General features: G+C 45.4%; 1 protein-coding gene across 1 annotated transcript in view; it reads right to left on the minus strand.

Moving 5' to 3' along the window:
- LOC119971802 (alpha-parvin) overlaps positions 1–26654 on the minus strand; it is a 103723-nt gene extending 77069 nt beyond the window's left edge. The window contains exon 1 of the mRNA XM_038807958.1: positions 26286–26654. Coding sequence (XP_038663886.1) covers positions 26286–26418 — 133 coding nt within the window. The 5' untranslated portion in view covers positions 26419–26654. The remainder of the gene's footprint in view (positions 1–26285) is intronic.
- Positions 26655–27312: the final 658 nt, after the last annotated feature.

Raw genomic sequence — 27312 nt, forward strand, 5'->3', positions numbered from 1 at the left:
TTGCCCCACCCACCCCAAGAAATCATCATCTTCAGATTACACCCCACCCCCCAGCACCCACCCTCCCCTCCCCACAGAGAAGTATCTCAAAGTCAGGACTGTATTACACGTGGGTATAAATAGCAATGATGAATCACACTAACTGTTCCTTACATCTCCAGTTTGGCAGCAGATCAGTCTGGAGATAAGAGCTTGGGACTTCCTGTTTCCCTTTTTTTACTATACTGAATGACTCCTGCCGCTGCACAGCTTCCCAATGGACTGCACTGTCCGAACAACTTTACTAGAAATCTAAAGTGCAGGAAATGTGAATCTGACTTAGAAATAAACCTTTCTGTCTTAGTGCATTCTGAGGCTGGCTGAGTCAGTCCAAAGTGAGCAGCATCAAATATTCAGATGTTTTCAAGTTGATGATGATGATGTAGAAGATATCACTGACTGGAATTAAGTCAAACCTACGTCACAGAAAAAGGATATTCGGCCCCACTGCTCTCTGTCGTTGCCTACACTCCACGAGTCTCTTCCCTGCACTCTCCCCACTGCCCCCATATCTCTGCAGTCTCACTTATGGTTCAAAGCAACTATGTAATGCAGCAACGCCTTCTACTTTACCAGACAGCCAGTTTCACATTGTCACCACCCTCAGCCTGGCTCAGTGAGTAGGATTCACAGCTGTGTGTTAGAAGGCTGTGGGTTGAAATCCCACCCCCGAGGCTTCACAGAATTTTTACAGTACAGAAGGATGCCATTTGGCCCATCGTGCACGCACCAGCTGTCCAGTGTCTCGGCCAACATTTATCCTTCAACCAACATCACAAAGTCGGTTATCCAGTTATTATAACATTAGAGCCTAAGAAGTATTTTTGAAAGGTAACGTTCTGTTGCATCACGCCCTGCAGTTGTGAAAGGCGCTATTGAAATGCACGTTTTTCTGACTGGAGTAAAATTGCTGTGTTCTGAAGTCATGCCGAACTTGAAGTGTTAACTCTAGTTTCTCCCTGCAAAGATGCTGCCAGGCCCATTGCGTTTTCCAGCACTTCCCGATTTCTAGCACCTGCTTAAATCTGATGGTAATTTTTTTTTTTTATAAACCGTGCATGTTTTAGAGCGGTGAATTTTTGGATGCTGATTTAAACACTTCCAAGTCTGACCACACTTCCACATCATACCCAATGGGGTACTGAGTATGTCAGCTTGGAGCAGGGTGTGTGTGTGTGTGTGTGTGTGTGTGTGTGATCACCCTGTGGTAATGAGTCAGGGCTACAGTTTTTATATTCTATATTAGGCTGAAACCATGAGATAAGGGATGTGCTAGAATTCACAGAAGAATTTAATCATCAGTCTTGGGCAATTTGAAACTAACTCACAAATCAAATTGGCTGAAATCTTACATCCTCGTTTGCGGCTGGGATTTTCCAATGCCGCTGAAAGTTAATGGAGTTTTGGCTGGAACGCCAAATTTTCCCGTTCTGGCTCTCGACGCGTACCACCACGGACGTGAAGAGAGAATCTCACCCATTGAGTTTTGTTCCTGTTTTATCAAATCTGCGCAATTCATTAAAAAAAATGTGTCAACATCAGAGAGACCCAGCGAAAACATCCATTCTAGATCAGGAATCGCTCCTTAGATTCCTGAAGTTCCAAAATGCAATCAGGAGGCATTTTAAACTAGATCCTCTGGTTCTAGAGGAGTGCCCATTACAACACAGCTTTGACAAAGAATCATTGGACTCGAAACGTTAGTTCTTTTCTCTCCCTACAGATGCTGCCAGACCTGCTGAGATTTTCCAGCATTTTCTCTTTCGTCCCATTACAACACAGTTGTAACCAGTAATTTTAGTGGAAAGTTCTGAACACATTTCACGTGTCTGGATACTTAATGAACACACACAATTCTGTGCAATTTGTGTTGCCGGAAGTTTGGAATTCTGCCACGTGTTTGTAAGACACAAACCAATTTAGTGCAGCTTCTAGGATTTTGTCCAGTAGCCATGAACTGATTACTTCCTGGGATTGGTAATCTGGGTGAAGTCTAGTATTGTATTTTTGACTCTGGATTTCTCCACCACTGCTCCCTACACCCTCTAGTGTTCTTGGACTGGCAGTTCTGACTCTTCCCATTACTGCATCCTAACCAGTTGCCTGCTCCTCCAGCCACACTCTGTGAGGCTAAGTGGCACTCCCTTTTAACAAACTATTGCTCATTCTCTCTATCCAGGTACAGGTCTCTTGGATTTACTTCCCAGGTGCTCTGTTCTCCCCGACTGGCAGTGGAACTGCCAGACATTCCCAAGGGAGCTCCTTCTTCGTCAAGACTTGGACTTCGACATATTGCAGCTTTACAAAGTGGGACAGGCAAGTTGCAGCGTTATGTTGTTAGGAGGATTGCCTTGAATCCTACAGCAAACCTTCATGGGCCACAACAATTCACAAAGTCGTGAAGAATCTGTTCCGGGTGATCACAGTCCACATGCCGAGCTCCCTACTTTTGGAGGAGTGATGTCCTTGCTTAAGAGTGTGTGAATCCTGTTGAGTATGGGCCACCTGTTTTGAGAGAGGTTGAACACTGGAGACTCTGCTGTCAGCGATCACTCACCAGATCTTTGTTGGCGATATTGGTGTCAGCCCAGTGGTTGCACCATTTGTCCTTCTTGTCAAAAGCTGCACCGTTCAAAGCATTTGCAGAGCGATTTTGCGTAGTGTAGGATCTGAAGATCTTGGTGGTTTGACAGTTGTGTTCAATCTGTTTTGTGGCTTCACACCCCCACCTCTCTAATCTTCTCTAACCCTGCCCCAAGATGCCCATATCCCACTAATTTTGCATGTGGCACATATTGATTTCAATCACTCTTGTCACTGGTGGCCATGCCTTCAGCTGTCTGAGCCCTAAGCTCTAGGATGCCTCTCTAGAACAGTCTGTCTTGCCCTCTCTCCCTTTACAACATTCTTTAAAATCTACCTCTTGACTAAGCTTTTAATCATTTGAATGATATCTCTAGATGTGACTTAATGTCAACATTTGTCTGATTACTCACCTAATCTAGCAAATAAATGGTGGGGGTGATTTCGCTATTTTAATACAAGGCTTCCCCTCATATGCTCCCCCCACCACATTTAGAGTTCCGTCACGGCAGCTTTTTAAAAACATGAAGCAGCCGAGGGGAATCACACTGGGGGCGCACAGGTAAATGGTAAATATAGTTCTGGCTGGAAAGAGGGGGTTGTGGAGACATATTGACAGGCCCTCCGAGGGGCTCCATTGGTGCCCCTTATTGTGTGGGGGGTTTGCCCTGGTGCGCTGTAAGAAGATCCCCTAAGCTGTGCACAGAGGGTAGGGGGCTATTCTTTTTAAGCAAAGCTTGGAGCACCCTTTAGAAAGTGTCCCGATCTCTATCGAGACAGCATTGCCGGTTCGATCAAGCCCTGCCCCGCCAGCATGACGGTTAAGGTCACACCTCCAGATGGTTTATGCAGAGTGCCACAATATCTGGAGCAAAAACTCGGCTGTTCAGCACCCTCTGTACAGATTGCAAAATTCTTCCCGTTATCTTACCCCAATATCCTTGGCACATTTGCAGCAGTGCTTCCTATTTGCTAAAAACTAAACTTGCGGAAAAGAAGAAATTTGCATTTACACATAACTTTCACAACCTCAGGAGATCCCAAACCATTTTACGGCTAATGAAGTACTTTTTGAAGAGTAGTCACTGTCATTATGTAGGAAATGTGGCTGCCAATTTGTGCACAGCAAGATCCTACAAGCAGCAAATGTCATCATGTGTTTTTGTGATGTTGGTTTCGGGAAATCTATTCGACAGAACAGGAAAGAAAGCTCTTCTGCTTTTGTTTGATATAGTGCTAGGGGATCCTTTGCATCCACCTGAGGAGGCAGATAGTGCCTTGGTCTCACCCAAAAGGCAACACCTCAGACAGTGCAGCACTCCTTCAGTACTGCACTGGAAGTGTCAGCTTTCGTTACGTGTTATTGACTCTAGAGTGGAGCTTGAACATTCCACCTGCTGCGGCAACACTAACACCTATGGCTGTTATCCCAACTTCTGTGATTTATGATAAGGAGCAATTCAGCGTCAGCAAACATTAGTTGTGGTCGGGCTCCCATGTGCCTGCTGCCCTTGTCCTTCAAGATGGTAGGGATCATGGGTTTGGAAGGTGTTGTCTAAAGAGCCTTGGTGAGTTACTGCAGTGCATCTTGTACATGGTGTACCCTGCTGCTGCTGTGCATCAGTGTGGAGGGTGCAAGTAAATGTTTGTGGAAGTTATTGCTGAGTAAGTGCCATTCAATAGCACTGTTGATGACCTCTTCCATAATTTACTTATTGTAAAGAGTAGACTGATAGGGTGGTAATTGGCCAGGTTGGATTTTTCCTGCCTTTTGTGTTGAGGACATTCCTGGGCAATTTTCCTCATTGCTGGGTAGATGCCAGTGCTGTAGCTGTACTGGAACAGCTTGGCGAGGCCACGACACGTTCAGGATCACAAGTCCTCAATACTATTGCCAGAATATGGTCAGGGCCCATTGCCTTTGCAGTATTCAGTGCCTTCAACTATTTCTTGATATCACTTCGGGAGTAAATTGATTTGACTGAAGACTGGCACTTGTGACGCTGGGAACATCTGGAGGGGGCTGAGATGGATTATCCACTTGGCGCTGAAGATTATAGCGAATGCTTCAGCTTTATCTTTTGCACCGATGTGCTGGGTTCCTCCATTATTAAGGATGGAGATATTTATGGAGCCTCCTCCTCCAGTGAGTTGTTGAATAGTCCACCACTATTTTTGGGAGTTACTCGGGAGGCACAGAAGAAATTTATCCCAAGGAGGAGAAAACATGCTAAGGGGAGGACAAGACATCCATGATTGACGAGTGAAGTCAAGGACAGCATAAAAGCAAAAGAAAAAGCATACAAAGTGGTAAGGATTAGTGGGAAGCCAGAGGATTGGGAATCCTTTAAAAGCGAGCAGAAGAAAATTAAAAAAGCAATAAGGGGAGAGAAGGTGAAATACAAGTGCAAGCTAGCTAGTAATATAAAAGATAGGAAGAGTTTCTTTCAATATATAAATGATAAGAGAGAGGCAAAAACAGATATTGAACCACTGGAAAACGTGGCTGGAGAAGTAATAACAGGAAACAAAGTAATGTCAGAGGAACTGAATAATTACTTTACATCAGTCTTCACGGTGGAAGATACCAGTGGGATGCCAGAGCTCCAGGAGAATCAGGGGGCAGAAGTGAGTTCAGTGACCATCACTAAGGAGAAAGTTCTGGGGAAACAGAAATGTCTGAAGGTGGATAAGTCACCTGGACTGGATGGACTACACCCCAGGGTCCTAAAACAGATAGCGGAGGAGATTGTGGAGGCATTGGTGGTGATTTTTCTGGAATCACTGGAGGCAGGAAGGTTCCCAGAGGACTGGAAAGTGGCTAATGTAACACCATTGCTTAAGAAGGGAGGGAGGGAGGCAGATGACGGGAAATTACAGGCCGGTTAATCGGACTTCGGTGAGTTTTAGAGTCCGTTATTAAAGATGAGATCACGGAGTACTTGGAAGTGCATGGTTAAATAGGACTGAATCAGCACGGCTTTGTCAAAGGGAGGTCATGTCTGACAAACTTGTTAAGAGTTCTTTGAGGAAGTTAGACAAAGGAGAACCAGTGGACGTGATTTATTTAGATTTCCAGAAGACTTTTGACAAGGTACCGCATAGGCGATTGTTAAATAAGTTAAGAGCCCAAGGTGTTAAGGGTAAGATCCTGGCATGGATAGAGGATTGGCTGACTGACAGAAGGCAGAGAGTGGGGATAAAGGAGTCTTTTTCAGGATGGCAGCCGGTGATTAGTGGTGTGCCTCAGGGGTCTGTGCTGGGACCACAACATTTCACAATATAGATTAATGATCTGAAAGAAGGAACTGAAGGCACTGTTGCTAATTTTGCAGATGATACAAAGATCTGTACAGCAACAGGTAGTATTGTGGAAGCACGAGGGCTGCAGAAGGGCCTGGATAGGTTAGGAGAGTGGGCAATGAAGTGGCAGATGGAATACAATATGGAAAAGTATGAGGTTCTGCACTTTGGAAGGAGGAATTTAGGTATAGACTATTTTCTAAATGGGGAAGGGGAAATGCTTAGGAAATCAGAAGCACAAAGGGACTTGGGAGTCCATGTTCACGATTCTCTTAAGGTTAATGTGCAGGTTCAGTCGGCAGTTAGGAAGGCAAATGCAATGTTAGCAGTCATGTCAAGAGGGCTAGAATACAAGACAAGGGATGTACTTCTGAGGCTGTATAAGCTCTCGTTAGACCCCATTTGGAGTACTGTGAGCAGTTTTGGGCCCCACATCTAAGGAAGGATGTGCTGGCCTTGGAGAGGGTCCAGAGGAGGTTCACAAGAACGATTCCTGGAATGAACAGCTTATCGTATGAGGAACAGTTGAGGACTCTGGATCAGTACTCGGTTTAGAAGGATGAGGGGGGATCTTATTGAAAGTTACAGGATACTGCGAGGCCTGGATAGAGTGGACGTGGAAAGGATGTTTCCACTTGTGGGAAAAACTAGAACCAGAGGACACCATCTCAGACTAAAGGGACGATCCTTTAAAACACAGATGAGGCGCAGCACAGTGGCCCAGTGGTAGCACTGCAGTCTCACGGCGCCGAGGTCCCAGGTTCAATCCCAGCTCTGGGTCACTGTCCGTGTGGAGTTTGCACGTTCTCCCCATGTTTCGCCCCCACAACCCAAAGATGTGCAAGGTAGGTGGATTGAACACGCTAAATTGCCCGTTAATAGGAAAAAATGAATTGGGTACTCTAAATTTAAAAAAAGAGATGAGGAGGAATTTCCTCAGCCAGAGTGTGGTGAATCTGTGGAACTCTTTGCCGCAGCAGGCTGTGAAGGCCAAATCACTGAGTGTCGTTAAGACAGAGATTGATAGGTTCTTAATTAATGAGGGGTTACGGGGAGAAGGCAGGAGAATGGGGATGAAAAAAATATCAGCCATGATTGAATGGCGGAGCAAACTCGATGGGCCGAGTGGCCTAATTTTGCTCCTATATCAGCCATGATTGAATGGCGGAGCAGACTCGATGGGCCGAGTGGCTTAATTTTGCTCCTATGTCTTATGGTCTTAGTCAGGACAGGATGTAGCAGGACTGCAGAGCTTAGATCTGATCCGTTGGTTGTGGAATCACTTAGCTCTGTCTAATACTTGCCACTTATGCTATTTGAGTAGTAGTCCTGTGATGCAGCTTCACCAGATTGAAACCTTCATACCTTCCTAGACTTTTCATTAAACCGGGATTGACCCCCGGCTTGCTGGTGATGGTAGAGTGGGAGATATGCCGTGCCATGGAAAGCTGCAGTTCAAGGTGGTCCAGTCCGCCCCTGAACAGAAGCATTCCGGTCCAAATAACCCCTGTTCCGCAGCAATGTCTCTTGCGCAGAAACTCTCATTTCCTAGGCCCCACGGTCGCAGGTCCAGTACAGACTGAAAAATGGATCCATAGAAGCAGGGAGGTGTGTGAAAGAGATTACCAATGCACAGAGACCAGATGACCAGAGGCCACATCTCCCTGTCCACATAGATCCCTCTCTTAAACCATCACCATCCTGAAAGTTTTGCCAAAAAAGGCCTGGAGACCACAATTAGAAGCATTATGATTCCAGACCAGACCTTAACAGCGGTTAGGATACTGGTCAGAAGCCCCAATAGTTTATTTTCATTTCAGTGAGGAAAGAATAACTCACTCCAGGAGTGATTTCACACAAAATAGAGATACATTAAAACAAACTTTATTCCTAATACAGTATTAAACGGTCTTTAACATCTCATAAGAATATAGCTTGCAGTTTAAACAATGTTATTCAATAGTGACACAATAATCCTTAACTGCTATCTCAGATCCCAATCCACTTTTAAATACAGTTATCAATCAGGAATACCTGCTTCAGAGATGTTCTTTGAAAAAGAGGGATCTTGTGCCACTGTTTTAAAAAGATCTGAATCCTGCCAAAACCATGCAGAAACTCTGGCTATTTTTTTTTCAGAAGCCCCTTTAGCTTGTTTCGGCTCACCTTAGAATCACAGTATCCCTACAGTGCAGAAGGCCATTCGGGCCATCGGGTCTGCACGACCCTTCGAAAGAGCACCCTAGCTAGGCCCAATCCCCACCCTAATCCTGCACAAACACTCTGAGGGGCAATTTAGCATGGCCAATCCACCTAACCTGCACATCTTTGAACTGTGGGAGGAAACCGGAGCACCCGGAGGAAACCCACGCAGACACGGGGAGAAAGTGCAAACTCCACACAGTCACCAGAGGCCAGAATTGAACCCGGGTGGCTGGCACTATGAGGCAGCAGTGCTAACCACTGAGCCATCATGCCATCATAATTACACTCTTCTGAACTGCTCGGAAAGAAACTGCTAATCTAGCGACATATATTTTAACCGAACTGAAATGCTTGACTTTTGTTCGCATCTCCAACTAATGCTCAACCAACACTGCTTTTCTGCAAAATGCCTGATACCTTGGCTCCTCCCAGTGATTACATCACCATTACAAAGCTGAAATCTAATTAGCTCCACTGGGAATCCCCTTCATCCAAACAACATTCCATTAGCCCAAGCTTTTTATGTTGCTTTAATAGCACCTCTGACTCCAAAACTTAGTTGTCTTTCAAACTAGGATTTCTTTTAAAAGTGTGACTGCAGCAGTCACACACAAACCTAGACTTTTAACCCTTACTGCACCAAATCCCTATAGTACAACATATCTGAAATTCGTACATTCTCCGCAAAAGGAAATCAAATTCTTGGGAGTGGGCGCAGAGGAGATTTAACAGAATGGTACCAAGAATGAAGTGCTTCAATTAATCATAGAATCATAGAATTTACAGCGCAGAAGGAGGCCATTCTGCCCATCGAGTCTGCACCGGCTCTTAGAAAGAGCACCCTACCCAAGGTCAACAACTCCACCCTATCCCCATAACCCAGTAACCCCACCCAACACTAAGGGCAATTTTGGAAACGAAGGGCAATTTATCATGGCCAATCCACCTAAGCTGCACATCTTTGGACTGTGGGAGGAAACCGGAGCACCCGGAGGAAACCCACGCACACACGGGGAGGATGTGCAGACTCCGCACAGACAGTGACCCAAGCTGGAATCGAACCTAGGACCCTGGAGCTGTGAAGCGATTGTGCTATCCACAATGCCACCGTGCTGCCCTAATGTGGAGTTACTGGGTTGTTCTCATGAAAGATATTTAAGGAGAGACTTAATTCAAAAACAACAACCTAGCACCTTTAAAGTAATGAAACATCCAAAGGCACTTCAGAGAGCCAAGTATGGTGTTGAGTCACATACAAGCATATGAATTAGGAGGGGGCGACTCAACCCCTCGAGCCTCCTCCTCCATTCAATGAGATCATTGTTGATTGGACTTGAACATTAACTCCACATTCCCACTTAACCCCGATAACCTTTCACTCCCTTGCTTATCAAGAATCTTCTGCCCCCTTGCTTATCAAGAATCTATCTAGCTCTGCCTTCAGAATATTCAAAGACTCTGCTTCCACCACCTTTTGAGGAAGGGAGCTCCAGAGACCCTTGACCCTCAGAGAAAAAAATATCTCCTCACCTCAGATTAAAATGGGAGACCCCTTATTTTTAAGCAGTGACTCCTCGGCCAGAATTTACCAGTCATTCACACCGGCGGGATCCTCCAATCCCGCCAATGGTACATCCCTACCATGGGTTTCCCGGCAGTGAGGAATGTATTGAATAGGAAACGCCGCCGACAACACCAGGGGGACCAGAGGATTGGGCCACCTCCACACCAGGAAAATCCTGCCCCTCAAACTAGATTCTAAAGAAATATTAAATTTGATGGTATATTTCATAGATTTTTCATAGAATTTACAGTGCAGAAGGAGGCCATTCGGCCCATCGAGACTGCACCGGCTCTTGGAAAGAGCACCCTATCCAAGCCTACACCTCCACCCTATCCCCATAACCCAGTAACCCCACCCAACACTAAGGGCAATTTTGGATACTGAGGGCACTTTATCATGGCCAATCCACCTAACCTGCACATCTTTGGACCGTGGGAGGAAACCGGAGCACCCGGAGGAAACCCACGCACACATGGTGAGGATGTGCAAACTCCGCACAGACAGTGACCCAAGCCGGAATCGAACCTGGGACCCTGGAGCTGTGAAGCGACTGTGCTATCCACATTGCTACCGTGCTGCCCTTATTTATGTAAGTTGTGAGGAGGACTCAATGAGGATGAAAAGGAATATAAACTAGTTGAGTTAATGAACAAGAAGTTTGCAGATGGAGTATGATGTGAGGAAGTGCAAGGTTTTTCACTGAGGTTGAATAGGCAGCAGGATATTTTTGAAGAGTGTGAGACTAGTAAATGTTGGTAGTCAGAGGGTTCTGGATGTCCTTGTACATGAATCACAAGACGCTAGCCTGCAGGTACAGCAAGTAATTACGAAGGTAAATGGAATGCTGGCTGTTATTACAAGGCGGTTGGAGTTTAAGCGCAAGGAATTGTAGGGCTTTGGCAAGATCACATCTGGAGAGCTTTGTACAGTCTGGTTTCCTTAACTAAGAAAGGATATATTTGTCTTAGAAGGGGTGCAAAGATTCCTGGGAGGAGAGGTTGTTCCTGTAGGAGAGATTATTTAGAAAGAGCTTATATTTTCTGGAGTCAAGAGGTGGTCTAATTGAAATGCAAAAAAATTCTCAAGGGGCTTGACAAGGTAGAAGCTGAGGATTGTTTCTTCCTGGCTAAGGAATCTACAACTTGGGGTCATAGTAATCAACAACAACTTTAACTTACTGAAATGTTATTCCCTGACCTGGTACCTCGGACTCAATCCTGTGAAAACAGTCTTGATAAACAATAATGCCACTGGAAAAATAACAATATTTCAGACTGTGGAAGATGATTTAGCCACTCAATACACCTGGTCTGGAGCACATTCACACCCATCAACCTCTCATCAACACTGGACAAAAAAAATAATAACGAGGGTCTACCTGGTCCTGAACTACACCAGAACGTCATGGGGAGCACAATCACAACACTTCACAATGTAATAGCAGCCCTACTCTCATTTGCTGCAAGATACTGTTCCACCTCATCGTCTTACAGCTGCCAAAGATTGCGGAGCTGCAGCTAAACATCCCCACGAGTGTCAGGGAACACTTCACGTCCACTCTGAATCGTTCCTGGTGCTGTCCCATACTACCCAAACTTCCATTTGCTGTGACACTTCATGTTCTGCGAGATGGGAAAGGTCATGAGCAACACTGAACACCTCCCCATGACTTGAAACCTCCCTTCTCTTATCTTCTGTGCCTCAACTAATAAATGCAAGTATCCCATATACCACCTTATCTGTTAGGCATATTAAATGCTGTGGTATGAAGAGGCAAAAGTTCTGCTCCTTTTTCACCAACACACTTTTATTTGTTGCAACTGACTCTGCACCAGATCCAGAGGCTACCTGAAGCCCCTTTACTGTCAATCATTGAACACTTAACATAAATGAGACAACTAATTGCAATGTCTCTTAACCCATTACTTAACAGTCTCCCCTTCCTTGGAGAAAAAAAACAATTAGGTGAAAACAAAATTTCAAGAAACTAAAATTTCAAGAAACTAAAACATTCACAGAAACAGGCGCCCTTCATTCACAATATCCAAACGTTTCTGTGAACTAGCCCCTCTTTTCGTAAAACAGTCTGAATTCTTCGCATGTACCGCCCATGCTAAAGCTGAATTTAGAATTTAGAGAAATACAGCACAGAACAGGCCCTTCGGCCCACGATGTTGCGCCGAACCTTTGTCCTATGTTAATAATAGAATTTTGGACAATTTTCCATGGCCAATCCACCCAACCTGCACATCTTTGGACTGTGGGAGGAAACCGGAGTACCCGGAGGAAACCCACGCAGTCACGGGGAGGATGTGCAGACTCCACACAGACAGTGCAGTTTGGTCGATCTCCCAAAATTTTCCGAAGCATGTCATCGATAACAGCATGATTTCTTTCGCAGACACCATTACTAAATGGGCTTTCTGCAGCCGTGTTCATAACTCTGATATTCATGTTTTCACACATATCCCTAAACTCATCATTAGCAAATTCTCCCCCATTGTCCATCAAGAATTTTGCTGGTGGACCCATTCCTGTCCCGATCCATTTTTCCACAATTTGATCCAAAATTACTCTTTTCTTTACTTCGTACAATCATTGATTGATTAAATCTCGTTGCTAAATCTACAAAATAAATATATTATTTGCTTTATCCCAGATCTTAAGGTCCATGGCCGCAATGTCATTAAAATCCCTGGCCAAAGGTAGGGTTACTATCGGTCGTGCTGGTGTCCTTCTGTACTTCCTGCAAACTTCACAGCGATCACTAACCTGGAGTTTAGCATAGTTGTCATCCCTTACCCCAGCATCCTTTAATAAATTTTTCAGCCTCCGAGGAGACGGATGTGCAAATTGCCTATGCAGTTTTACTACAAGAAGCTTTTTATCAGCTAAAGTCGCATTATCAACTGCCATTAACAGATCCTTAACCACTCTACTTGAAATATTATTTGGCAATAATGGAATACAATAGTGTCCCGACTGTGTAAATTGCAAGTCCACCGTCTTTCCAAAAACTGTTGCCTTATCCTGTTCCATATCCAGCTTCATGTGTGCTTTCTTCATCGACGGTCTGCTCAGAAGCAAAGGTATCTCACTTGATACAACATCCATGCTAATGAAATGATTCACTCCAGCAATATTGCAAGGGATCACCACTCTTTTCAGCGACTTCAGAGTATTATCATCCCCAAACCTGAAACTTGTGGAATTTTTAAATTCCTTAACCTTATTACGATTTTCAGCATCCAAAGAGTCCAGATAACATTTTAACCAGTCAATCCCACACACAGTAGATGTGCAGCCACTGTCAAATACAGCACAGTTGAAAGATTCTGCAACCAACACCCTCATTACCGGCATAAAACAGCTTGTTAATAGGACAATGCCTTCTTTCTGGTCACTATCTTTTTCCTCTTCTGACTCTTACGTGTCATGTGTCGCTTCAAATACTCTATCATAACGAGTTGGACAGTTGAAAGCATAATGGTATTGAGAGTCACATCAAAAACATCGATTTATCATGCCCCGTGCATTTCTGGGGTTCATCCTACTATTGTAGGTTCTAACTGGGTTTCTGTCTTCATAATTTCCTTGTCTCGGTCTCCTTTTATAGTCTTGAAGCCTGTTCGTAGCCATACGATTTCGCCATCCTGTTAGTAGTGTATCTTCCATATTCTGCCTTATTGCAGGCTGACTTATTTGGGTCATCAGAGCCATTGGAATCGAATGTTTCCTCAGAAATGTATTTAAAGCTGTTGTCATCTGTTCGAATAAGGTATCGTTATCCATAAACTGAACTCCTGTCAAAACCAGGAGCCTATCCATGTTGCTCACTCTAGCACAGTCAAGTAATTTAAAGGCCAACACAGACTGTGGAAATTCCAGCCTGTGATTCTGCAGCCTTTTATATAGTCTGCCAAATTCCATTATACAGTCTTCCATAGATAAATCCTCCATTTTCCGGAACTTATCAAAATCCGACCATGCTTCATACGCACTTAACAAGTCATCTTTCTTATAAATCTGATCCATATAAAGTAATAAAGTCGCCAGACCTTCTTCTGAGTCTAACTCTTCCAACTCCAGCTCAGAAAGCATTTTGTTTTGGATTTTACTGCCATACGGTAAAGAAAGAGCCAATGCCATACCTTGTTTTCTCTTTCCTAAAGCAGTCACCTTAGTCCACATAACTACCGCACTTCTCCATTGGTCGTATGATTCCCTTTCAGAAAATAAGGGAGGATAGCCATATCCAGCCATCTTCGTCCTGGGTTCAGCCATATCTCCCCTTTTTGTTTTTCACTCCTTGGTTTGATCTGGAAAAATCGTATCTTTTAACCCTTCACATTTACACAGCAACCATCCTCTGCTACCAATTGTTAGACATATTAAATGCTGTGGTATGAAGAGGCAAAAATTCTGCTCCTTTTTCACCAACACACTTTTATTTGTTGCAACTGACTCGGCACAGAACTCTACACATCACCAGATCCAGAGGCCACCTGAAGCCCCTTTACATATACGTGTCAATCATTGAACACTTAACATAAATGAGACAATCATTGAACACTTAACATAAATGAGACAACTAATTGCAATGTCTCTTAACCCATTACTTAACATTATCTCTCTGTCCTGCTGCCTTCAGGGATCTCTGGACATGCTTCCCAAAGTCTCTCAGGTATTTTATACTTCCCAGCGCACTACTGTTCATTGTGTATTCCCTTGCCTAGTTAGTCCTCCCAAAATGCATCAGCTCACACTTTTCAGGGTTAACTTTCATTTGCCACTATTCTGTCCATCTGCCCAGCCCATCGATAACCATCTTGTAATCTAAGGCTTTCCTCCTGGCTATTTACCACTACATCAATTTTCGGGTCATCTGTGAACTTAATGATCATGCCTCCGACTTTTACGTCTAGGTCATTAGGTATACACGACAAACAGCAAAAGGCCCAGAACCGATCCCTGCGGAACACAACTGGACACATGCTTCCAGTCACAAAAACAGCTTTTGACCATCACCCTCGGTCTCCTGCCACTAAACCACTTTTGGATCTAATTTGCCAAATTACCCTGGATCCCATAGGCTCTTACTTTCTTGATCAGTCTCCCATGCGGGACCTTGTCAAAAGTCTTACTGAAGTCCATGTAGACAATATCAACCGCACTGCCGTTGTCTACATACCTAGTCACCTCCTCGAAAAATTCAATCAAATTTGTTAAATATGATCTCCCCCTGACAAAGCCATGCTGACTCTCCTCGATTAATCCTTGCCTTGTCAAGTGAAGATTAATTCTGTCCCTCAGAATTCTTTCCAATAATTTCCCTCCCATTGATGTTAGACTGCCCTGTAATTACCTGGTTTATCAATACTCCCCTTCTTGAATAATGGTTTCACATTAGCTGTCCTCCAGTCCTCTGGCACCTCTCCTTTGGCCAGAGAGTATTTGAAAATTAAATTCAGGAGGTCATTGAATAGATAGAGACACTCCATTACAAATGTTTCACTGTACAAGAGCAGTAATAAAAGAGCAGTAACACTGGGGGTGGGTAAGAGTGGAATTGAAAGAGATCAGTCATGATCTTATTCAATGGAATTGCAGGCTGTATGGCCTGTTCTTGCTCGTAATTTATTTTGGTCTTACAGCCTTGAACCTGAGCATATCCCCAAAGCACTTTACAGCAAATGAAACAGCTTTGATATCTCGTCACTGTTGTAATGTAAAAAACACAGCAGCCAAGGTCCACACAGCAAGCTTCCACAAAAACAGCAATGTGATAATGACCAGACTATCCAATAGCAATTCATGTGCATGTTTGGTTATAGTGATTATTTGTGCAGTTTATTAAGTTTGTAATCTGTCCCTTTTCTAGGGCTAAATGCACAAGGAGCTGACGTGACATATAAACATGACCAAACACATGGACATTTCCGCAGCTTAGTGTGCAACTTCCCCAGGAAAACAGATAAGCAGAATCTACCCATCTTATAGTCATGATTAATTCATGGTACGTGATCACCACCCAGCTCCATTGTTGCTAAGCAATTGCTTCCTGATGTCTGCAGAGACAGACCTCTTCCATTAAAAGTGACGTTGAATTACCTATTTCCCACTAGATTAGAAGTTTCAAATCATATGCTCATTTTACCACTGGAGAAAGTCATTAGACATGAGCAATATGGGCAAGTGTAGACTGCCAGGCTAAGCCTGCTCCACCATTCAATGAGATCATGGTTTACATTCTGCGTCAACTCCACTTTTCTCCTTATTCTTGATTAATAAGGGGATCAGGGGTTATGGGGAGAAGGCAGGAGAATGGGGATGAGAAAAACATTAGCCATGATTGAATGGCAGAGCAGACTCGATGTGCCGAGTGGCCTAATTCTGCTCCTATGTCTTATGGTCTCCCCATATCCCTCAATTCCCCGAGAGTCCAAATATGTATCTATCTTAGCCTTGAATATATTTAATGGCAGCATCTACAACTCTCTCGGATCGAGAATTCTAAAAATTCACAACTCTTTGAGTGAAGTAAATTCTCATCTCAATCCAAAATGATTGGTCTGTTTACCCTGAAACTTTGCCCCCCGGCTCTAGATTGCCCAGCAGAGGGACACCATCTCAGTGTCTACCCTGCCAAGAGCCTTCAGAATTGTGTATGTTTCAAAGAGATCATCTCTCATTTAAACAGTACTCTGGGCGTACTAACACCAGATGGATTAGAACATAGAAAAATACAGCACAGAACAAGCCCTTCGGCCCACGATGTTGCGATGAACTTTTGTCCTAGGTTAAGAACAAATTAATCTACACCCCATCATTCTACCGTAATCCATGTACCTATCCAATAGCCGTTTGAAGGTCCCTAATGTTTCCGACTCAACTACTTCCACAGGCAGTGCATTTCATGTCCACACTACTCTCTGGGTAAAGAACCTACCTCTGACATCCCCCCTATATCTTCCACCATTCACCTTAAATTTATGTCCCCTTGTAATGGTTTGTTTCACCCAGGGGAAAAGTCTCTGACTACTCTATAGTATTGTAGATTGTATTGGACTGTAGTGGTTCAAGGAGGTGGCTCACCACCACCTTCTCAAGTGCAATTAAGAATGGGCAAAAAATAAAAAAAACTGGGCTTGCCAACAACACCAACCTCTTGCGAAACAATAAAAAAAATCTTCTAAGCTCCAGTGAGTATAGGCCAATGAATATTTATTCAGCCTCTCATCATAGGACAGCCCTGACATCCCGTGAACAAATCTAGTGAAAATTTCCTGTCGAGTGTATAATTTGTCTAATAAGCTGGCCAAAAATGCAGCTGTGATCTCACCAAATATTTGGATTTTCTATTCTTACTTCCAAAGTGAATAATCTTACACACCCCCCCAAACTATATCCCAACTTCCGTTTCGTTGACCAATTGCCTAACCTGTCTATATCCCTTTGCAGTCTTGTGGTGTCCTTCTCACAGCTTGCGTCTCACGTCATCGGCAAACCTGGTCTCTTCTAAATCGTTAATATAAATGGTAAATAGCTGAGGCCCCAGAGGTGATCCTCACGACACTCCGATACTTACAAACTGCCAACATGAAAATGCCCAGTTTATCCCGAATGTGTCTTTCCTATCCGTGAATCAATCCTCTATCCATATAACCGCAAACTCTGTGAGCCCTTATATAATAAAAGCAAGGCACTGCTGATGCTGGAGATCTTAAGAAAGAGCAGAAAATGCTAGAAAAACTCAACAGGTCTGGCAGAACCTGTGAAGAGAGAGAGAGAGAGAAACAGAATTAACCTCGAGTCCAATATGGCTCAAAACATTATATGTTTTCAAGAAGCACTTAGGGTGAAGGGGATCAAAGGATATGAGGGGAGGAGGGGAAAGCAGGAATAGGCTATTGAATTGGATGATCAGCCATGATCTAAATGAATTAAGGAGCAGGCTTAAAAGGCCAAATAGCCTCCTCGTGCTCCTATTTGCTCTGTTTCTATGACTCGCCTTCTGAACTGGATGGGGGTTGTGTGTGCGTGTGCGCATGTGTGAGCTTCGGGTGGAACCAAAGGGATGGTCAGGGGTAAGTCAGTGGTTGGTGGGTGGGGGGAGGGGGGTTTCATTAATTATCAATGAAACAAAGCATTGGTCCGCTCTACCTGATATCAAAACCATGACAACATACCACACTGGCAGTTGGGGAAAACAGAATCAAAATGGTGGACCGAGTTCATGGCCTGAAGTTGTTCAACTCGATGTTCAGTCTAAAGGACGTAAAGTGCTATCGTTGCAGCTTGTGTTAGGCTTCACTGGAACACCACAGCAGGTGGAGGACAGAACGTGAGCATGAGACGGTGAATTGTAATGGCACGTGACCCAATGGATGAAGCCACACTTGCGGACTTGTTCTGCAAAGCAGTCACCTGGCATGTATTTGGTCTCCGCAATGTAGAGACCACCAAATTGTGGACAGTGCATACAGTAGGATAATAGCACAAGTAAATTGTTGCTTCACCTGGAAGGAGTGTTTGGGGCATTGCACAGAGAGAGCAGGAACAGAGGCAGGTGTTATGCCTCCTGTGATTGCAGGGGAAGGTGCTGTGGGAAGGGGACGAGGTGTTGGTGGCGATGGAGTGCAGACCAGGGTGCCGTGGAGGGAGCAGTCCTTTCAGAATGCTGACAGGGGAGGGCGAAGATATGTTTGGTGGTAATGCCATGCTGGAGGTGTCAGAAAGGGCAAAATACAGAGACCGGTGAGGCGATAAGTGAATACAAGGGGAGTCTTATCACGGCTTTGAGAGGGAAGGGGCGGAGGGCATTATAGCAGGAAATTAGTCAGACACAGCTGAGGGTCCTGTCAACCACAGTGTGGGGTGGGTCGAGGGCGTAGGGTTGGAATCCTTGATTGAGGAAAAAGGAAAACATGTCAGAAGTGCCATTGTGGAAGATAGAATTATCAAAAACAGATTCGACGGATATGGATAAACTAGGAGAATGAAATGGAGTCCATACAAGAATAGTTGGGGTATGTGTGGGAGTCAGTGGGCTTGTAATGGATATTAGTAGACAATCTATCCCCAAAGGTTTAAGGAGGGTACAATGTGGGAGACTAGCCAGCAGTGTGTTGGAATAGCTATGTCTAGAGGTTATGAGGGCATGAATGAGGGTTTCAACAGTAGATGAGCGATGTTACGAGGTAAGTCATTACAAGTCCAAAGATGTGCGGGTTAGGTGGATTGGCCATGCTAAATTGCCCGTAGTGTCCTAGAAAAAGTAAGGTTAAGGGGGAGTTGTTGGGTTACGGGTATAGGGTGGATACGTGGGTTTGAGTAGGGTGATCATGGCTCGGCACAACATTGAGGGCCGAAGGGCCTGTTCTGTGCTGTACTGTTCTATGTTCTAAGTTAGCTAGGAAGGACCTGAAGGGAGAGTTAAGAAGAGCGAGGAGAGGACACGAAAAGTCATTGGCGGATAGGATCAAGGAAAAACCTAAGGCTTTCTATAGGTATACCAGGAACAAAAGAATGACTAGAGTAAGATTAGGGTCAATCAAGGATAGTAGTGGAAAGTTGTGTGTGGAATCAGAGGAGATAGGGGAAGCGTTAAATGGATATTTTTCGTCAGTGTTTACACTGGAGAAAGATAATGTTGTCGAGGAGAATACTCAGGTACAGTCGACCAGGCTAGATGGGATTGAGGTTCACAAGGAGGAGGTGTTAGCAATTTTGTAAAGTGTAAAAATAGATAAGTCCCCTGGGCCAGATGGGATTTATCCTAGGATTCTCTGGGAAACCAGGGAGGAGATTGCAGAGCCTTTGTCCTTGATCTTTATGTCGTCTTTGTCGACAGGAATAGTGCTGGAAGACTGGAGGACAGCAACTGTTGTCCTCTTGTTCAAGAAGGGGAGTAGAGACAACCCTGGTAATTATAGACCTGTGAGCCTTACTTCGGTTGTGGGTAAAATGTTGGAAACGGTTATAAGAGAAAGGGTTTATAATCATCTTGAAAAGAACAAGTTGATTAGCGATACTCAACACGGTTTTGTGAAGGGTAGGTCATGCCTCACAAACCTTATTGAGTTTTTTGAGAAGGTGACCAAACAGATGGATGAGGGTAAAGCAGTTGATGTGGTGTATATGGATTTCAGTAAGGCGTTTGATAAGGTTCCCCACGGTATACTATTGCAGAAAATATGGAAGTATGGGATTGAAGGTGATTTAGCGGTTTGGATCAGTAATTGGCTAGCTGAAAGAAGACAGAGGGTGGTGGTTGATGGCAAATGTTCATCCTGGAGTTCAGTTACTAGTGGTGTACCGCAAGGATCTGTTTTGGGGCCACTGCTGTTTGTCATTTTTATAAATGACCTGGAAGAGGGTGTAGAAGGATGGGTTAGTAAATTTGCAGATGACACGAAGGTCGGTGGAGTTGTGGATAGTGCTGAAGGATGTTATAGGTTACAGAGGGACATAGATAAGCTGCAGAGCTGGGCTGAGAGGTGGCAGATGGAGTTTAATGCGGAAAAGTGTGAGGTGGTTCACTTTGGAAGGAGTAACAGGAATGCAGAGTACTGGGCTAATGGCAAGATTCTTGGTAGTGTAGATGAACAGAGAGATCTCGGCATCCAGGTACATAAATCCCTGAAAGTTGCCACCCAGGTTAATAGGGCTGTTAAGAAGGCATATGGTGTGCTAGCCTTTATCAGTAGGGGGATTGAGTTTCGGAGCCACGAGGTCATGCTGCAGCTGTACAAAACTCTGGTGCGGCCGCACCTGGAGTACTGTGTGCAGTTCTGGTCACCACATTATAGGAAGGATGTGGAAGCTTTGGAAAGGGTTCAGAGGAGATTTACTAGGATGTTGCCTGGTATGGAGGGAAGGCCTTACGAGGCAAGGCTCAGGGACTTGAGGTTGTTTTCGTTAGAGAGGAGAAGGCTGAGAGGTGACTTAATAGAGACATATAAGATAGTCAGAGGGTTAGATAGGGTGGACAGTGAGAGTTTTTTTCCTCGGATGGTGATGACCAACATGAGGGGACATAGCTTTAAATTGGGGGGGTGGTAGATATAGGACAGATGTCAGAGGCAGTTTCTTTACTCAGAGAGTAGTAGGGGTGTGGAACGCCCTGCCTGCAACAGTAGTAGACTCGCCAAATTTAAGGGCATTTAACTGGTCGCTGGATAGACATATGGATGAAAATGGAATAGTGTAGGTCAGATTAACCTAGGACAAAAGTTCGGCGCAACATCGTGGGCCGAAGGGCCTGTTCTGTGCTGTATTTCTCTATCTATCTAGATAGGCTTCAGATGGTTTCACGGGTCGGCGCAACATCGAGGGCCGAAGGGCCCGTACTGCGCCTGAATGTTCTATGGAGTGAGGAATCTTTCCTCACAGTCTTGCCAAATAAAATATTGGGGTTTGTCCCATTTCCTACCCACTGCTGGGGTCTGTTCTGGGATCGTAATAAAATTGGGAGCTCGTCCATTTAAAAGTAGATTCCTTGTTTATCTTGGGATTATTGAACTTAAAGACAGCAGCTTCGTGAGAAAGAGGTGCCTTCTTTCAGGTGATACAGTTTAAATAGGGAGTGACTGGAAATGGCTCTTACAGTTACAAAAACTTTCTTCGGTGTGGAAGAGGTCACTCAGGCTGGTTTACAAAGCGTGACTTTTGGCGGGTAAGCTGCAGTTAACTTTATCTGAAGGGATGATCTAAAGGGATGATGAAAATGGAGATAATAAAAACAATTGCTCAGCATTTACATTTTCCAGAGACACAGCTTCAATCTCTAGAAATAGCTAGAATTTAATTACAAATGAAACAATTAGAGATGCAGGAAAAAAAGGAGTGGCAACGGCAGAGGAAAAGAGGGTTTTTTCCCCGAAAAGGAAACAGAAAAGATGAAGCTTGAGGTAGAAATGGAAAGATTGGCAAAGGATGTAAAGGATAAGGAAAAAGAGAGAATTTGAACTTTGGAAACTGAACTGCAAAGAGATCAGCGGAAAATATTGGCGTGAAAAACAGAAGCTGGAGAAAGTCTAGAGGAAGAAGAAACACCTTCGAGTCACAGGTCGAGTAGGGAAATATTAAAATGTATTCAAGCACTGCCAAGATTTGATGAGAAGGATGTGCAAGCCTTTTTTACTTCATTTGAGAGAAAGTGGCTAAGCAATTGAATTAGCCAAAGACCATGTGGGTAGTGTTGGTTCAAACAAAGTTGGTAGGTAGAGCTAGTGAAGTGTTTGCATCAATATCAGAGGAGGATTCTAGAGATATGATACGATGAGAAAAATCATGTTAAGTGCATATGAACTAGTACCAGAACCCTAGTCAGTGGCCCCTCAAGACTCCCCTCCGATGGCCCAACACACACTCTGTACTACCCTTCCGATGGCCCAATGCCCCCCCCCCGCCCGAGTCCTGCCCCTCCGATGGCCCAACGCCCACTCGGTACTGCCCCTCCGACGGCCCAACGCCCACTCTGTACTACCCTTCCGATGGCCCAATGCCCCCCCCCCCCCCCCCCCCCCCCGAGTCCTGCCCCTCCGATGGCCCAACGCCCCCTCGGTACTGCTCCTCTGACGGCCCAATGCCCTCAGTACTGCCCCTCCGACGGCCCAACACCCGGACAATACAGCCCCTCCGACAGACCGGTGCCCTTTCAGTACTGCCCCTCCAATGGCATGGCACCCCCTCAGTGCCACCACTCCGATGGCACAGCAACCCCTCAGTCCTGTCCCTCCAACAGCACAGCACCCCCTCAGTCCTGCCCCTCTGACCTCGCAGCACCCACTCAGTACTGCCCCTCTGACAGCACAGCACCCACCTCAGTCCTGCCCCTCTGACCTCACAACACCCACTCAGTACTGCCCCTCTGACAGCACAGCACCCACCTCAGTCCTGCTCCTCTAACCTCGCAGCACCCGCTCAGCATGGCCACCCCTCAGTATGGCCCCTCCCACAGCACAGCAGCCCCTCTGTACTGCCCCTTCCAAAAGCTCAGCACCCCCTCAGTACGTTCCCTCCAGCAGCACAGCGCCACCTCTATACTGCCCCTCCCACAGCACATCCTCAGTACTGCCCCACCCAACAGCGCAGCACCCCCTCAGTACGGTCCCTCCCACAGCACAGCACCACCTCTATACTGCCCCTCCCACAGCACCCCCAGTACTGCCCCTCCCAACAGCGCAGCACCCCCTCAGTACTGCCCCTCCCAACAGTGCAGCACCCCCTCAGTACGGTCCCTCCCACAGCACAGTGCCTCCTCAGTACTGCCCCACCCAACAGCGCAGCATCCCCTCAGTACGGTCCCTCCCACAGCACAGCACCACCTCTATACTGCCCCTCCCACAGCACCCCCAGTACTGCCCCTCCCAACAGCGCAGCACCCCCTCAGTACTGCCCCTCCCAACAGTGCAGCACCCCCTCAGTACGGTCCCTCCCACAGCACAGCGCCTCCTCAGTACTGCCCCACCCAACAGCGCAGCACCCCCTCAGTACGGCCCCTCCGACAGTGCTGCACCCCCCCCCCTCCTCCATACTGCACTGTCAGTCTAGATTTTGTGCTCAGCTCTCTAAGAAAGGAACTTTAACCCATACCATCTGACATGGAAATGAAAGCCCTACCCACTAATTTATGTCTGACACCTGTATAATAAACATTTGTCTATTTAAGAAGCAGAATTTTGGCATTTATAGCCTGTGGTACTACTTCTTCCAAATGGGCAATTGGCTTCTCTGAACCTGGATGACTGAAAATCCTACAGTACTCAGCACAGACAGAATGTTCTCAATTACAATTAGAACCTTTCCTCTCCCCACCCGGCACAAACACCAGCTTTTAAAACAAAAGGTGAGGCAGGAATCTTCATGAACTCAAGGATTTAAATCTGTGATTGGGACTGATCTCCTTCCCAAACTGAAATATCCGAGATTAAAAATAATTGAACTGTGTATCAGTGAAGGACGCCATTCAGTCCATCATTCTGTACTGGCTCTTTGAACTGCTATCCAATTGGTTTCCCCCACTCCCTGCTCTTCCGCCTTGGTCTGCCAGCATTATCCTCCCAAGTATTTCTCCAATTCCTTTTTAGAAGTTACTCTTCAATCGACTCCCACTGCCTTTTCCAGCCACATATTCCAAATGAAACAAAAACTCCTTGGCCGGAATGTTCTGACCCGCCTCGCCGGTGGGATCTTCATCCCACTGACAGCGAACCCCTGTGCGGGTTTCCTGGTGGGTGGGGGTTGTTGCATAGAATGGGAAACGCAGTTTCTGATCCCGCCGCTGGCCAATGGCGGGACGCCTCAGCCACCGTGAGAAACGACGACGTGGTGAGAAAAATCCTGCCACTGGTGTTTATTTTGCCAATTACCTTAAATCTGTCTCCTTCGGGCACTGACCTACTACCATGAAAAGTTTCTCCCAATCTACTCTATCAAAATCCTTCAACTTAAAGGCCTCTTGAAATGAAATGAAAATCGCTTATTGTCACAAGCAGGCTTCAAATGAAGTTACTGTGAAAAGCCCCTAGTCGCCACATTCCGGCGCCTGTTCGGGGAGGCTGGTACGGGAATTGAACCGTGCTGCTGGCCTGCATTGGTTCAAAAGCCAGCGATTTAGCCCTGTGCTAAACCAGCCCTGTTAACCTCACCTGCTCAAAACCTCTCCACAACTCCGAGTCTCACATCCATTCTCTTAAATCTCTGCTGAACCTCCTCTGTGGCCTTATCATTCCGCAACTGTGCTGCCCAGAACTGAGCACATTACTCCAGCTGAGGAGGAGGAGGTGGTCTTGTAGCTCAGTAGGTTGCACCCCTGTCTCTGAACCAGTAGCTCTGGATTCACATCCCACTCTAGGACCTGTTGGCTCTCATGTTATTCACCCTGGGGTAACACAGACTGCAACACGATCCATATAAATGATAAAGCATACAGCAAACGTAGGCGTTAGTTCAATAAGATTTATCGAACTTCAGTAACGAAACACGCAGCTACCTGTTGGTTGACTCGCTACTACTCTAAGTAAACTAACTCTAACGATCTAGACCAGGCTAGCTCTGATTCATGTGTAGAAGATGTTAAATGATTTGTACACCCTGACTGTCACTACAGTTGTCACCAGTGGAAGGAGGCAGAGTGCTGATGCTGCGTGTGTTTTATAGTTGGAAGCCCCCCCCCTCTGGTGTTCTGTCTGGTGATTGGTTGTGTTCTGTTCTGTACGTTGTTTGGCTCACCTGGGTGCCTGTCACTGCCTGCTTTTACCTCATGATGTGCATGGGTGCATATTGTGGCATTGACCACAGAAGTAGGAAACACGACATGGCCAAACAGGTTGATATTCAGTCCGTGAATCCTTCCAACACACCTGTGGTAGGCGGTAAAAGTGGGAGTGATCAGCCATACAGCTCCGCTCGTGCTCTGACCACTTGTCTCTCTCTGAAACAGGAGAGAGATGGCGATAGCTAATTACAGATGGACCCCAGTTGAGGTCTATCCAAAGGTTTAGCACAACTTACTGCTGCTGTTGTACTTCTCTCACTCGCGGCAGTGGCAAACTCACAGCACAACTGCATTGCAAATGTGTTGCTTTTTGGGCCAATACAAAGTAGCTTGGAGTCCCCATCAATGTGCCAGTCAGCTCCAGTTAGAGGAGCTGACACAATCGACCAAATCCCTCTGCCTTCTCATCTCTATGAATTCAGTGTCAAGTACACTGAAGTCCTGATCTCAAGGGAACTCACTCAAGGGTATTAATAATTAAAGGACGGGGAACCTAGGCAGGTTAGTATTACGTTCAGCACAAACATGGCAGAGTTCGTGCAATACACAAGCTTCCTCCCATCCTTCCTCACCTCACCCCACCCCATCAGATCAGCGCTGATCTAATGGTGGGCTGGGCTTGAGGGGCTGGATGGCCTCTTCCTGTTCCCTGGAATCACGTGTTGTATATTCCCCACCCCACCCCAAAAACCAAGATAATCAATATTTCAAATATTGCAGTGGAAATTATATTGCTGCAAGGTTGTTTTAAAACACAATAACTCCACGATGAATGCACTATGTAACTAAATGGCAAGACCTCCCTGCAGCCAAGAGTCTTTTTTTAAACTGCCTGCATACCTGCCCCTATTTAACAGCATATGAACGTTTCTCCCCCAGATTGCAACCGTCTGATCAAAAACACTAGGCTGCAATAAACTCGAAAACGTGCAGAGAGAGAAAAGCTTCGAATCCAACCGCAGGGGAACATCAATTACCAACCCGAATGAGTGTTAGCCGGAAAACATTTCACAAGACGCTGACTACACCCAGCCTGCTAGACATTAACTGTGAACCGTACAAAACAAATATCCACTTTTAGGGCTCAAAATCCTGCACTTCGTGAGGGATTAAATTACATTGCACCGTCTAAACGTGTCAATACCAGCCTCTAAGCGATAAAAAGTTGAGCTCTTTTATCAACTGAACTTTTAGCAAAGTTTGCGGAACTTTTTGCAAACTTTTTTGCTGAATCAAACTGGTGACATTTTCTTCCTCGGGGACGTTAATTGATAATTTAAAACAAAACACAAGCTATTAAAAACTTACCCTCTTTGGCCTTTTTCCTTCGGGCTAAGGTTCCTCCTAGTTTGCCCAGGAAGGAGTCCTCTTTTCTGGAGCCGGGGGATTTCGGGATGGGTGATTTGGGAGTCGATGGGGATTTCTGGGGTGAACTGGCCATTGTCTGAATCCTTATGCGGCTCCGGATCAGGCAGAATATGGGGAAAGGCTCTTTCTTTTGCAGACGGATGTGTACACACTACACCTTTAGCTGGGAAAAAAACTGTGGACGGAAACGGAATTCCCTGCGAGTCCCGAATTCCAGTGTTATGAGGCAGTGAGAATGAAACATACCGCCCCAAGGCTGGGACTCGTGTCTGTCTGTCCGTCTCTCTCTCTCTCCTACCACACCCACTGAACCTCTGTTCCAAGAGTAACCCAGAGAAATGCTGCCTCTGTTGAGGACAGTCCTAAACAAACAATTATTAAATATATAATCGCATTGCCTCCATTTCCAGAATTATAAATTGGTCTATTACCCTCCCCCCAACAAACGTTATTAAAACTGTGTACTTCATCACAAACTCTACATCAAGAGAGCAGTGACTGGTGTTTTTGTTCAGAGGTAACAACCATCAAAGAGTCAGATTGAAATCAAAGGTGAAGGGAGTTGTCATTGGCAACGATTGAGTGTTTGGCAAGCCAGTAGTTTTAGGAAGTTGCAGTGTAGTTGCTGAATGATAACTTTCATTGACCTGAGGCCAATATATATACTTATCCCACCGCCCAAATACAACATCACTGAACACATCTTTTCTGGCCATTCACCGTACTGTTTTTTTTGGGATCCTGCTGTGCCCAAATTGGCTGCTGCTTTTCCTGCACAGTGATCATACTTCATTGGCTGTAAAGCACTTTTGAAGAGATATTTGCATTCCTGTTGCATGTTTCATAACCTGGGCATGTTGTAAACTGCATTACAGTCAATTAAATACTTCTGAAGTGTAGTCACTGTCGCAATGCGGAAATGTGACAGCCAATTTGCACACAGTGAACTCCCACAACAGCAAAACAT

The sequence above is a fragment of the Scyliorhinus canicula genome, chromosome 9, assembly GCF_902713615.1.
Source record: "Scyliorhinus canicula chromosome 9, sScyCan1.1, whole genome shotgun sequence".
Taxonomy (NCBI): domain Eukaryota; kingdom Metazoa; phylum Chordata; class Chondrichthyes; order Carcharhiniformes; family Scyliorhinidae; genus Scyliorhinus; species Scyliorhinus canicula.